At 38.2% G+C, this 14211-nt stretch overlaps 2 protein-coding genes across 4 annotated transcripts; one reads left to right on the top strand and one right to left on the bottom strand.

The window, feature by feature from the left end:
* The first annotated feature begins 2496 nt into the window (after nt 1-2496).
* LOC131003288 (transcription factor bHLH68-like) lies at nt 2497-6599 on the top strand. Its single transcript, XM_057929793.1, has 10 exons — nt 2497-2586; nt 2809-3375; nt 3577-3841; nt 3990-4067; nt 4340-4405; nt 5099-5164; nt 5252-5308; nt 5930-5977; nt 6072-6116; nt 6195-6599. Exons 2-10 carry the CDS (start codon nt 3185-3187, stop codon nt 6327-6329), a joined length of 951 nt encoding a protein of 316 aa, XP_057785776.1. The 5' UTR covers nt 2497-2586; nt 2809-3184; the 3' UTR covers nt 6330-6599.
* A 1518-nt stretch (nt 6600-8117) lies between these two features.
* Nucleotides 8118-13497, bottom strand: LOC131003287 (polyprotein of EF-Ts, chloroplastic). Of its 3 annotated transcripts, none has more exons than XM_057929792.1 (5): nt 13204-13497; nt 10788-12619; nt 10541-10693; nt 9440-10154; nt 8118-9048 (listed from the first exon to the last, which is right to left on the bottom strand). In XM_057929792.1, the coding sequence occupies exons 2-5, from the start codon at nt 12574-12576 to the stop codon at nt 8415-8417; spliced, it is 3291 nt and encodes a 1096-aa protein (XP_057785775.1). In that variant the 5' UTR covers nt 12577-12619; nt 13204-13497; the 3' UTR covers nt 8118-8414. The 3 variants fall into 3 exon arrangements, with proteins under 3 accessions (XP_057785775.1, XP_057785774.1, XP_057785773.1); XM_057929791.1 differs by having other exon boundaries at nt 10788-12592; nt 13204-13465; XM_057929790.1 differs by having other exon boundaries at nt 10788-12614; nt 13204-13423.
* Nucleotides 13498-14211: the final 714 nt, after the last annotated feature.

Genomic DNA, 14211 nt, shown 5'->3' with positions numbered 1-14211 from the left:
CTTTTGGTGGAGTAACAAGGGCGGGTCGGATCGGAGCATCAACTGGATGTCGTGGGAACGAATGTCTGTTGACAAGAAACTCGGTGGCATGGGTTTTCGTAGTATGCAGCTGTACAATCTTGCTATGCTGGAAAAACCGGATGGAGATTAATCGAGGAACCAAACGCACTTGTCTGCCAGATTCTCAAAGCCAAATACTTTCCCAACGACAACTTCTTAAACGCAAAAGTGGGGAACAGCCCTAGCTTTACTTGGCGTAGCATCTGCGCTGCCCAAGATCTGGTGAGGAGCGGAGTAAGATGGAGAGTTGGCGATGGCGCCAGCATTAGAGTTTATAAGGATCCTTGGCTCCGCCGACAAGGAAGTTTCCATGTCTCCTCGAGCTGCCCGCCGGAACTCTCTGATCTCACCGTGCAAGACATCATCATTCCTGGACTTAGAGATTGGGATGTGGAGTTCATTGAATCCATTATGGATGAAGCTGAAGCTCGTGAGATTATTAACATTCCGCTGCTGTCGATGCCCAACCAAGACAAGCTCATTTGGCACTACTCAACCACCGGGCGCTTCACCGTGAAGTCAGCCTACCGGCTGGCCAGTTCACTCACGCTTGACTCTACTTATGCTGCGGAGGGCCAATGGGACCGTCTTTGGAAGATCAGAATCCCACCGAAAGTGAAAAACTTCCTCTGGCGAGCTGCTAGAAACAACCTTCCCACAAAGGAGAGACTTTTATCTAGAGGAATCGCAGTTGGGGGCGAGTGCGGCACTTGTAGGACGGGCTACGAAAACCTCTGGCATGTGTTCTTCCATTGCATTTTTGCGGAGGACTGCTGGAGATCAAGCGATATGGCGCCTTACATTGAAGCCGTCATGAATCGATGCGACTCCTTTCTGCAGGCTCTCTTTGAGATCATTAATGACAAAGATGAAGTTCGCAAGGTCAGAATCTGCATGCTTCTCTGGCAGATGTGGAAAGATCGCAATGCAGCGGTTTGGAGAGGCGTGAATCCATCCCCCGCAAGCTCTATTCTCCTGGCTGTGAGCGCCTATGAGGACTGGTCCACGGCTCAGTCGACAGTCAACAACCACTGCGCCGCGCCTCCTCCCGACGCTGACTGCAAAGGATGGCACCATCTCCCTACCGAGAGGTTCTGCTGCAACGTCGATGCAGCGTTCTTTCGTGAGTCCAATTCCATGGGATTGGGGCTGGTGATTCGGGACCACGAGGGGAACTTCATGGCCGGCAAATCCATCAATGTTCCAGGCTTGCGCGCTGTTGAGGAGGGTGAACTGATGGGAATCAAGGAGGCACTCTCTTGGATTAAAGAGAAGGGACTAACTCAAGGAAGGGTGGAATCCGACAGCAAACGGGCTTGCGACGCGATCAGCTCTCAAGAGGAGAACATTTCTGAAATTGGGGCTCTGGCGTCCCATTGTAGAGAAGAGTTGCTGCAGTTACCAAATGTCCGGGTCCATCATATCAGGAGAAATAGAAACGCTATAGCTCATTGCTTAGCGAAGGAGGCGAGAGATATCACTGCACCTCATGTTTGGAATGAACCCCCGTCTCTTGTGGTGGGTCATCTCCACGTCCCATGTTCGTGTGCTCAATAAAATCCTCGTTTTTATCTAAAAAAAAAAAAAAGTTAAGTGAAGAGAGATGTTTCCGATATAAATTGATTAAGGAAGACTGAGTGAAAATGGTGCCATCTACAGTGTGATCAACAAATTGGGAGATTGACCCCACCCCGCCACGTGTCCAAAATTTCCTCATTTTTTTCCTAGAAAAAGTTGTGGGGATCAAGAAGATGATAAGGGTAATTGGGTCAATATTTCAGTAGTTTTTAGTTTAAAGTTTTTGTCTTTTAAAACTGAAAGTGGGTAAAAAAAAAATTTGCCTTTTCTTATATTACACTGTTGAATAAAAAATTTAAAAAATTATGCGACAATAAACTCGAACTTAAACATTGAAAATTAAACTTTAATTACACTACACTAAAATAATACACGCATATAATTAATTTTTTTATATAAACAAAAAAATTACATGCACACAAATACACAATAATTTAACCTCTTCTTACCATCGCGGCCTATCTTTAAGCAGGGTACACCAATAATATGAGAATACTATATACTTACTACCGCATTTATTGATATGTGAAAATAATTGTTTGTAAACATAAAAATAGCATGAATTTAATTACGTGGTAGTGTAAGACACTACAACATCTAGATGTACACGTACACGTACACATCAATATTCCACAAGTGAGTGCATAATCGTGACCCTTGATCCCATACATGCAATATATAAAGTCATGTATGTAAATATTAATTAAGATATATACTTTTTACCAAAATAGGTCTCACAATCTCCACAGCTTTAACTCGGTGTTGAAAAGGCTAAAGTAAAAGAGAAAGGGACATAAAAGGAAGAAAGAATACATAAAAGGATACCTATAATAAAGGAGGGGCCGAAAAGCTAAGTTACAAAGATAAAGTTTCTCAAAACATTTTACATCTTTTTATAGTATTATTTTATTATTCGTCCTAATATTCTTATTATAAATACTGCTAAGGGTATCAAACTTTTTTTTTTTTGATCGGGCAAAGTCATGTTAGATGTTAGTAATTAGTTCTCCATCCACTCCAAGAACCACCTTATCTCTCCATTCACCAAAATCCACGCTTCCACCTTATATCTCCAATCTCCAATTCGCTCCCAAGAGGGATCGAACCCGGGTCACTTCACTTAAGTGAAGAGGACCCGGTGGCCAGTGGGCTAAGCCCCCTGGTTCTAAGGGTATCAAACTAACAAGCTAGTATATATCCTATACTATTATTTTATAAATTATTATACATTAATATAAGTTGTAACAACTTTTGCAGTAGGAGATCAAAATTTCCCCAGAAGCTCCCCCTCTCTCTCTCTCTCTTGATTTGGCTTATACTTAATCAAGTAGAGAGTAGAACCTCAAAAAGTTTGTATGTCAAGGTCATTCTCAAGAGCTTGAAAGAAGAAGGAAAAAAAGTAAAGCGAAAGTGAAAAGACAAAAGAAAAGGTCGAGAGAGAAAGTAAAATAAACGAATTAGAGGAGAGAGCGAAGTCGATCATTTAAATCTTTTGTATCAGGAAAAGATATTATTTTCTTTTATTCTTTTGTTTTGTGAAAGAGATATGAATGAAGGGATTGTGCAGAGCTCTTCGGTGCAGCAAATGGTGGGCGCCGGCAGCAACAACTGGTTTACCACCAACTCTTTGTTAGCTGCGACGTCGCCGCCGCCCAATCACACCCCTCACCACTCAGCGCCACCGCTCTCATGGGCTGTCTCTCAGGAACTTCCACACTCATGGAGCCAACTAGTCTTGTATCTCCCTCTCTCTCTCTCTCTCTCTCTTGATGCATGGAGCTAGCTAGGCCTAGGCTTCCTTGGTGTCATGCAGATTGATCCAATATTTCATATTCATTTCTTGTTGATTTATACACAGCTATAAACATTAGTAGTATTATTTGTGACAACCCTTGTAAAAATTAATTAGGTTATTCATCATGTTGATTGAATGTGCAGAGGGTTTGGTGGAGAAGAGGATAAGGGTGGGCTTAACCATATGCAGCTGAAAAATGTGGAGAATTGGGAGCAACAACTTGTCAGTAATAGCTCAATCAGCTCCGCCGACGCCAAGAGAGAAAACTCCGCGGCCAGCTACGCTTACGGCGCCGGAAATCTTGAATTCACGGCGACATCAACCAACTGCTTGTCTCCTCCCAAATCTTGTGTAACTACTTCCAGCATGTGCACCGACATGTTTGGTTTCTCTAGCAAATCATCCGAGGTAATTAGATAACATATATTTGAGTTTTGGATCAATTAAAGCCTTCATCGTTGGGATCACATAAGCAATAATTTTTGAGATGTAATTATAGATCTAAAATAAAACTTAACATATTAACCGAAGTGGGGTTAATTTTGATGATATTCAGATTTTGATGAAGTGCAACGGTGGGGCTGCTAAGAAATCGAAGATGAATCCAACAACTTCAGCCCAATCTGGCATCAAGGTAAGCTCAAATTAAGTCTCAATTGAGTCACCAACTTTTTTTTTTGTTGGTAGCTTTTGTTTTCTGATCAACTTTTTCATTTTATGGAATAATAAAGTTGTCCTTTTTTGTTTGTCGTTTCTCCATATTATTGCATATTCCATTGCTTGCATCAAGCATATAGTCCCACACAGAAAGAGAAATATTTTTGGATGTGATGGTGAAATAATAATTCCGTTACTTAATTTTGATGATTTCTCTAAATGGAGATGTTAATTCAACTTTGAAAGCAGGTGAGAAAAGAAAAATTGGGGGACAGGATTACAGCCCTTCACCAGCTAGTGTCCCCATTCGGCAAGGTAAATATATAATTAAACTCAAGAAACTAATTAAATCATTCTTGGCCCCACATTTAGGGTTAATTTTTTTGTATTTTGTAAAAGATGTATAGTATAATTGATTAATCTGAGAGTGATCTTGAGAAAATAGATTGTTTCTAATGATGGAAACTTATGTGAAGACCATTCAATTAATCTTTGAGTCCTCTAAAATTAGGTGCCAAGTCGCCATCGCTCGTATAAAAGTAGTATATGACGTCAAGCTTGTGTATTTTCTATAGATAATTTCTTCCATCTTTATTTTCTATAGATAATTTCTTTCAATACAACCCCCGTATTTTTGGTGAGACCTAAACACACAATCTCGTGCATTTATTTCATCAATTCTATTCTAGAGGCAGAATTTTTTTTTTCGGGTTCGAATCCTAGAGGGAGTGAAATATTTTAAATTTCGTTATTCGTCAGTATATACTGCATTGTTCATTAGTATATATTGTCTTGTTCATCAGTTTATATGTTTTATTCATTACCAATTTATTTTAATTTCGTTATTTATCAGTATATACTGCATTGTGGCATTTGTTCATTAGTATATAGTATCTCTTATTCATTGTACTCAGTGTCTCACAAAAAATATGGGATTTCATTAATATATATATATATTTGGTAAATTGAGGGAATTCATTCTATAAATAATAAATATTCTTGTTGCAGACTGACACAGCTTCTGTGTTGCTGGAAGCAATTGGATACATTAGATTCCTTCAACGTCAAATTGAGGTGACGTTTCTATGCACTTAATTTCATGAAATTTGCAAACGAAATTATTGGTATGAATCTGTGTTTTGAACGTGGATTCCATTGCAGGCCCTAAGCCTACCGTACTTGGCCACTGGATCAGGGAACATCACCCACCAACAACCTGTAACTCTCTCTCTCTCAACAATTTATGGGCAATTAATGAGCAAGCAATTATATGAACTCATGCATGTTCAAAATAATCTAAACCCTAACCCTATTTGGGTGGGTTTTTTCTAGCTACCCATTCTTTTTTTATATGAAACATGTTAAAATACTCATTTGTATAATAAGACATTGAATTGACTAAAATAGCCCCGATCATGGTAATGCAAAAATGTTAGAATTCGGATGTATAGTTGATCAATCGTCAGATCAAAAATTTGAATTTTGTCCAACAGTTCAACAATTTTTCCATACTTCGATTTGGAATTCAATCGAAAAATCCGAAAGGATAGTTGAATTGTCTTGATTGGAAAATTCAAATTTCTGATACAAAAATCAATATTCAAGGGCTTTTTAGTCCTTTCACCTATAGATTCTACATGTTCTTATTAAAGTGGATTTATCAAATTATCACATTTTGATACAAATAATTAATACCCATAATTTATCTAAAAAATAAAACCTTTTATAGAAAGGTAGAATCGAATCTGTGTGTGTTGCACGTGGGGTGAGTTCTGAGAGAGCAGTACAGATGTGCATATAATTGCAAAATTATTAAGCAATGGCTAATTAATCTTTCAGGTTAAAAGGGAGAGTGGGAGCTGTCTATTCCCAGAGCACCCTGGCCAGGTACATTCATTTTTCACTTCAACTTATTTTTTCTCAATATGTTAAAACCATTATTTTCTTACCATTCAATTCACCCTTTTCACAATATCTATAGCTTCTCAATGAGAGCCAGAGAAAAAGGAAAGCTATTTCTGAAGAGGTACATTACATACCCATATAAATTATATAAGTCTCTCGATTCACTAATTAAGTAACTTAATTTATTGGTGTTAATTAGGAATGTGATGAAGAGGCAAAGAAGGATTTAAAGAGTAGAGGGCTGTGCTTGGTTCCATTATCATGCACAGTTGATTTTGGGAGTGAAAATGGAGCTGATTATTGGGCTCCATCTTTTGCTGGGAATTTTCAATAATTTAAGTATTATTGTAATAGCGAGAGGGAACTACAATGAACTTAGTAATTAAATGACGTGACATCATAAGCAGTCAGTCCTTAAATTTCATGAGATTGACTGCTTATGATGATATGCATTTTTTTAAAAGTTCAGATTAGGTGGAATATAATGTGTCATGTTGCACGTGCTTCAATTAACCATATAGTATAATTTAGAATTCGTGGTGGGAATATCTTATGTATAATTGTGTTTCCCACATCTTAATGCAGTGAAAAGGCTCTTGTAATACATGCATGGTAGTATTAGTTTTGCGTTGATTGATCTCTTTTGAGATACCCAGCCTCAAGCAGTAGATTTCTCTCTGTTAAAAAGAAATACCTCAAAACAAAATTATAAAGAAGAGAAAAAAAAAAATGATTTTAGGTGCGTACGTTAAAGATATGAATTAGTATTTGATTTATTACTATATAGGCTTACATAAACAAAGCATTGTAACCATGAAAGGTTGAAAGTGTTTGTGTGTTATGTGTTGTTTTGGTGATTCATTGATTATTGCCTAAGCGAAAAGTCTCAAATTTGAGTCTATTATCATATGATCTTTAAAATTTACTCTCTCCGTCCCATGAAGCATGACACAGTTCTTTTCGGCACGAGAATTAAGAAATTGGTATTTTGTGTGTTAAGTGTGGTAGATGAGAAAGTGAAAATATGAATAAAGGGTAAATTTTTTGCTATTTTTAGAAACGTGTCATGTTTCGTGGGACAGACCAAAAAGGAAATTATGTCATGCTTCGTGGGACGGAGGGAGTATTTGTTTTGTTTTTTTTTAAGTGCTTCAAATAAAAAATTTAAAACTAGGGACTACTATGTTTCTTTATGTTCAATTGATTGATTTGACACCTCATGCAGCAAGAGCAAGATTAAATTAAGGAAAAGTGGTCGACAACTTCTTCAAATAATGCATTCAGCATTTGTGGGGAAAAGTATAAAGAAATAAATTATCATTTGTGCTTTTAAATTAAATAATTAATCTAATGACAATAACAAAATAATCCAATCAAATTATTTTCTTAACAAATCTATCTTCCAACCAAAATTTTGATGATAAAATCTGATTAAACTGGTCAGAGACAGAGTCCAACACGGAATAATTTTTTCAAAGATAAAGAGGGTGACGCAGCTGCCATGCCACAAATTGCATGACCAAACGACTTAGTTTTATTTGCTTTTTAAACGTCTCTCTCTCTCTCCTCCTTGGCAGAAGAGTGATCGTTTATTTCTCATTTGCTTTGTACTCGGTTCTACACTATTCTTGACATTTTAGTATGTAGCAGTGTAAAATATATTATTACACACTTTTTTGCAATTATAAATTTTTACGTTATTACACATTTTTGTGAAAAAGTGTGTAACTGTATAAAATACACTATTACACGAGTGTATTTTATACTGTTACACACTTTTTCGCAATTACACACGTTTAGGTTATTACACACTTTTATGAAAAAGTGTGTAACAGTATTAAGGGTATAATTGTATATTTACATCAAAAAATGCTAATCTTTTTATATTTTTATTTGGGTGAACATTTTTTCCTATTCTTATACAAGAAGGGCTAGCCCATTAACTCTATTTATTTAATAAGAGATGGAAAAGAAAAAGGTGAGCGTAATGATAATAAGATGTTAAGGTCTGATATTAATTTTTATTTTCTTAGAAGAATCCAACGAACTCCTAAAGTAACAATGACTGAAGCAGTAGAGGAGTGAGTTTCTGGCACGTAGGACATGAGTTCACCAATCGCCATTTTCTTGTTAAACAATTACACAAATATGTATTTCATAATATAAATCTCTACAAAATTTTGTTTATTTTAACAACGAAAATTCGAGCTAAAGCCCCTTCTCCCTCCCAAATTGAGACATTTAAAGTAGCTTTTTGTTCTAACAAAAAGAATAAAGTAAATATCTGCAGTGTAGAGATAGCTCTACTGAGAAAATTGAACCACTCCTACCATCTCCATATCGAAATTTGTTGGTCTCACTCTCTGTTAATCCGGTGGTAAGGAGCATCAATTCCAGAGTGGCATTCGTCCACCGCGTCTCAGGCCTGCTCTTGGCCTTCTGCATCACGCGTCTCCCCAAGAGTGAAGCGGGCAAACCGCCTGACTTTGATGTTCTCCCCGAGTGTAGCAACAGTTTGCTTCACCAAGTCCTTCACGAGCATGGTGTCATTTTTAATGTAGGGTTGCTCCAGAAGAGCCAGCTCTCCGAGCCTCTTTGCGATTCTTCCTTCAACAATCTTCTCTCTTATGTTCTCGGGCTTCGACTGAAGATCCTCTCTCTGCATCTCCAGCTCCTTCTCTTTGGTAACAACACTTTCTGGGACATCTTCGATTGATACGTACTGCACCTGCGGGGAGGCCACCACTTGCATCGCCAGATCATCAACCAGTTCTTTGAAGTTTTCACTCCTACCCACAAAGTCCGTCTCACAGTTAACTTCAATTAGAACTCCAATGCGGGAATCATGAATATAGGTTCCGATTCTGCCTTCAGCAGCAATTCGGCTTGATTTTTTGTCAGCTGCTGCAAGCCCCTTCTTCCTCAGGTACTCGTGTGCCTTTTCAAGGTCTCCCCCAGTTTCTGAGAGAGCTTTCTTGCAGTCCATCATTCCAGCTCCAGTTTCCTCTCGTAATTGTTTAACCAGCGCAGCTGAAACTACAGCTTTCGGAGGCCTAAAAGTAACCATCAAACATGTTAGCTTATTTCATAAGAGAAAATAGATACCTATAGAAGATGACGACAGAAGATAAACACGTTGCAAGATTTTCTTTGGAACTGAAATAAAGGAGAATGTAATACGATTTAGAACTGATTAGTGAGATTAGAGTAAAACTCGAATATGCTCTTCACTTCTTCACAGAAAACTATTCATTTTTTTTTTTGAAAGGACGCAGAAAACTATTCTTAATGTCATATACCCTTGCCACAGACGCAACCGATTGAGGAATCCTAGCCATCGTGCAGAAACTAATTAACGTGTCCAGTGATCTTAATCATCAATTTTTGTTATCAATAAATATGCAGCAAGTTGCGATTCTATGGGATGCAAGAACATATACTTACTCCTTTACGGTTTCTTTGGTCTCAGTAGCAGCAGCAGGCTCCTGGTTTGTGGATGTTGAAACTGGTTTAGCTGCAGTCTGGGCAGCAACCTCTGCAGCAAAGTCTTGGCTCTTCTTTTCTAAACCTTCTCCAAGGTTGTAGCGGACAAACCTCTTGACTTTTATATTCTCTCCAATCGTTGCAATGGTCTGCTTCACCCAGTCCTTCACCACTACCTTATCATTCTTGATAAATGGCTGCTCCAGTAAGGCAAGCTCTTCCAACCTCTTCTTTATGCGCCCCTCAACAATCCTGGACCTAATCTGCTCCGGCTTTGACAGTAGATCTTCCTTCTGCATTTCTATTTCTTTCTCCTTATCAACAAACTCTTGTGAAACATCTTCGGGGCTAAGATACTGTACTTGAGGGCATGCGGCCACTTGCATGGCCAAGTCTTCAACCAGTTCTTTGAAAATGTCACCTCGAGCAACAAAATCTGTCTCACAGTTCACCTCAATCAGGACACCGATCCTGCTATCATGGATATATGAAGCAATTCTTCCTTCAGCTGTGGCCCTACTGGCTTTCTTATCAGCACTAGCTAAACCTTTCTTGCGGAGGTACTCGTAAGCTTTTTCAATGTCTCCTCCAGCCTCGGAAAGAGCTCTTTTACAGTCCATCATTCCTGCCCCTGTTTCCTCCCGCAACTGCTTCACAAGAGCTGGTGATATAGCAGCTGCATTCCAGCATAAGAAGATAAATTATTAATGAACGAGTAAGAAATATTTTATCTATATCCTCATAATTAAAATTTTATGTGCACATATCATAGTTCTACAGAAAAGTACAAATAATTATAAGCAAGAAGGCCACGCATCTCCGTCATTCTCCAAATACCACTTATTTATTAATCTGACCAGGATGATCCTGACATCCAAATTAGTTCAGTTTTATCACCTCAGAAAACTAAAAAGAGCTAATGAGGCCGTTGCTTCATTCATTGCTTTAGCATTAACATAGACCAAAATAAAACGGCAGTTGATATTGACGAAAAAAAAAAAATTGATTTGGCAACACATCTTATATATACAAGAATAATTTAGAAAAGGAAGAAACCCCAACCTTTTACTACGGTTTCTTTAGGCGAATCATTACTACTTTGTTCATTTGAATTTGAGGCATCTCCATTTGGCTTAGGATCAACAGAAGTTTGGGTTTCTACACCATTCACAGCCATATCGACTCCAAGATTGTCACTGATGGTGACAGGACTTTCTGCATGAAGAAAATAATAAATTTAAAATTATTACTGAGATGGAAAAGGTTTCCAGTCCATTGATCTGAACGATGCAGGGAGTTGACCACAAACCTGCAGGTTTGGCTTCAAGATCCCCAGAGTCAGTTTCTGCACTTGAGCTATCACTTTCCACAGGATTGTTGGCTGCGGTAACTTCATTATCTTGTGTGATGGAGAAGCTGTCGGTTTCTTCACTTCTCTCTTCAAATTCTGCTATTACGTCATCAGCTGCTTTTGGTTTTTCTTCGTCAGTAACATCAGGTGTGGTCTGATTAATTAATTCTCCAGATAATTGCTGTTCCGTATCCTTTTCAGTTGCATCAACAGATACAGGATCCCCAGCTAACTCATCTTTTATAGTTGCATCATCAACCACACTCTCTTTAGTGTCTTCAATAATCTCGGAAGAAATATCAGCTACTTCTCCAGATACCTCACCATCATTGTTCTCTGTAACTTCACTTAGAGAATGTTCATCGGTTACTTGGTCTTCAGTATGTGGGCTTCCATCATCGCCAACTAAAACAGAGCTGGCCTGAACTTCTTCAATAACTTTAACCTCGTCATCTTTAGTTTCAGTGTCCAAAGAAATTTTTTCTAGGTCATCTTCTTTGTCCAAGGCTATGGCTGAACTATCATCTGTTGTGCTGACTATCGCATCATCTGTATCCTTTGCAGTTTCCTCCGCTTCCTCAACTTGTTGCTTCTCATTTTCCCTTTCATCTAAAAAGGCAGCAATAGCTTCATTGCTACGGAAAGCTAGGACAAAAGGGTTAGTTGCTGTATGTACCATACCCTGGGTTAGCTTAGAATCCAACTGTTTAACATCTTCATCCTTTTTCATGGTTAATGTTACCTGTCCTCTAGAAATACGCAAAACTCGGACATTGACCTCTTGCCCTACTTCCAATGAAGTGACACCCATTATGCTCCCAAACCCCTCATCGTTTTCCTCAGACTGAGGCAGAAATCCTTCCTCATCCTCAGGAAGAGAAATAAAAGCACCAGCTCTAGTAAGATTTTTGACAGTTCCCTGCAGATCTTGGCCTTTGACGAACTTTGAGAACTTCTTTGGTTCATCTCTCCTCTGATTGGAATTTTGGCCCGTCCGTCTAGGAGGTCTAGATTTATCGTTGCCACCTGGAGATTCTCTTTGTTGTTGAGCCCTGCTGGAGTCGTCTGCACGCATGCTCAAGGATATTCGGCCAGTTTCCATGTTCGCTTCTACTAATCTTACTGCCACCTCTTGCCCAACAGAAACTACGTTAGCAACATCCTTCACATAGCTATCACTCAACTGAGAAACATGAACAAGCCCATCAGTAAAAGCGCCAAAATCAACAAAAGCACCAAACGGCTGGATTGATTTAACTTTTCCAGTAAAAGTTGCTCCTGCAATAAGTTCCTCATTCTTCACAGGCGGCATGTCACTCCTTCTTGCAGGTCTTGAACGTTGAGACTTAACAGGACTGGTTTCAGGTGCAACAGATGATTCTCCACTGGTTTCTGGAGCATTTGGGGCACTTACTGAAGCTTCACTATCTGCTGAAGGTAAATCCGCCTCCTCCACAGCAACATCTGTACTGGAAGCATATGCCACAAGAGTCCTCTGTTTGGGCTTAAGAACACACCCAATATGAAATTGGGGAAACAATCTGATCGATGTTGAGAAAGGTAGCGTATGTCTCTGCGCTGGCAATGTATGTTTGTTAACATTCCGCAAGATGCTACGTCTGGATAAGATGTTGCTCTTCTTTGTTGTGAGGGCAACAGCTTGAGTAAGTGAAATGTTGGTGGAGCTCGGGGTTAAAGAAGCCATGTTGCAGTGCACGAGGGAATGATCACCAGTGAAAACACTCATTCTCCAATTTCATTACCTAGCACACCAGAAGTAAAGACCTGAACTATAAACCAGCAAACAAATGAATTTCCAGAACATATATTAAGCCCAGTGCAATCATATACACACACATATCAGTAGCAATTAACAGTCATAAGCAAGCAAGAGTATTAGCAAAACGAAGCCTCTCTTTTCCTGCATTCAGACTTGAAATAACTTTGAGAAGCTAATAGAAGTTGGAATATTGCTACTCTATATTCAACATTGAACCGCATACTACAAGAATCTATCAGCCCCACCTATAATCATTTCCCCTTTTCTCCTATCAAAATAAACCTTGGACACAATAATAACTCTCGCCTCTTCCATCAAATTCAAAGTACTCCAACAAGAACACAAAGTCATAGCGCTTAAAAGTGCCACAAAGTAGGCAAAATAGATATATAAACTGAAACTCAAGTTAATGAAAACAAACATGAATAGAAATCCCCAAAATCTCGAACTCATATGCAGAAGAAAAAGCTGAAAATCGAGCAAGAAAAGCGAAAATTGTATCTAAACAATGATAATCATTTAATCAGGAACGCATAATCAAGGAAGTGAAACGACAATTGGCGACATAGTTGAGTAATAGTAAAGAGGAATTACCCAAAAGCAAAAGGGCTTTCACGAATTAAGCCCCTGAAACTGAAGGCAATATCAGTGGCTCCACACTATTATTAAGCTGTGAGTGTGGATGGGTAACGGAAGCTGGAAACGAACGGTGAAGCTTTAAATCCTTATCTTTATTTTTTTTTATCATCTCATCAAAATAATAATAATAATAATCCATTCATTTTGCACCTCTCTTGCTTCATTCTTGTTTCTATTTTCATTTTTACTTTTTTCTTTTCCTTCTTATATAAATAGAGTTTCGTATTTTAGTATATTTTTCATCTAAAAACACGACGTGAAAAGAAAACGAAAGTGATGAGTTGGTATATACTTATAATTTTTTTTTGAAGGGACAAGTTGGTACATTTTCACTACAATTATCTCTTAAATTAATATTGCTAGAGTAGAAATACTCTATTTATTTATGTTGACCTTTAGTACGTAGACATGTAATGGCCGCCTTTGATACATTAAATGTTACATTTCTTGGACGAATAGATTAGCACAAGAGATAAATTTGCATATTAAGATATTAGCTTGTAAATATGAGGTGAACGAGTTATACATGAAGAAGAAGTTCATCAAGCTATATCTATAAGGAGAAGAGAAGAACAAAGATCGGTTCGACTCTTTTTATCCTCTTGAGTCATAGCTTTATTATTTTCGCCAGCTTTTATAACTGTTAGCTATTACTTTGCCTGGGTGATTTCCGTATATTCACTCGTGTTCGTGAGCTCTCCATCTTTACTTTTCCATGTTGGCTTGAGCAAGGTGCGTTTATTGATCGTATTTTTTACATTATTCGTTGAGTTATCGAGTTGCAAAAGTGATTAGGTGGTGTTCACCGGTGTTCACGCTTAGAAGGTTAGTCGTTGTTTAACTTTTTATATTTTATCGTTGTTGGGGTTTTGGGAAGTTATAGAGACGTAGAATAGTTGAGTTTTTTGTAAAAAACTGTTGTAACTTAATCTTACATAGTGGAATGTTTTCCATGGGCGAGAC

The sequence above is a fragment of the Salvia miltiorrhiza genome, unplaced genomic scaffold (assembly GCF_028751815.1).
Source record: "Salvia miltiorrhiza cultivar Shanhuang (shh) unplaced genomic scaffold, IMPLAD_Smil_shh original_scaffold_188, whole genome shotgun sequence".
In the NCBI taxonomy this organism is placed as follows: Eukaryota; Viridiplantae; Streptophyta; class Magnoliopsida; order Lamiales; family Lamiaceae; genus Salvia; species Salvia miltiorrhiza.
This window is presented reverse-complemented; position numbering and strand designations above follow the sequence as displayed.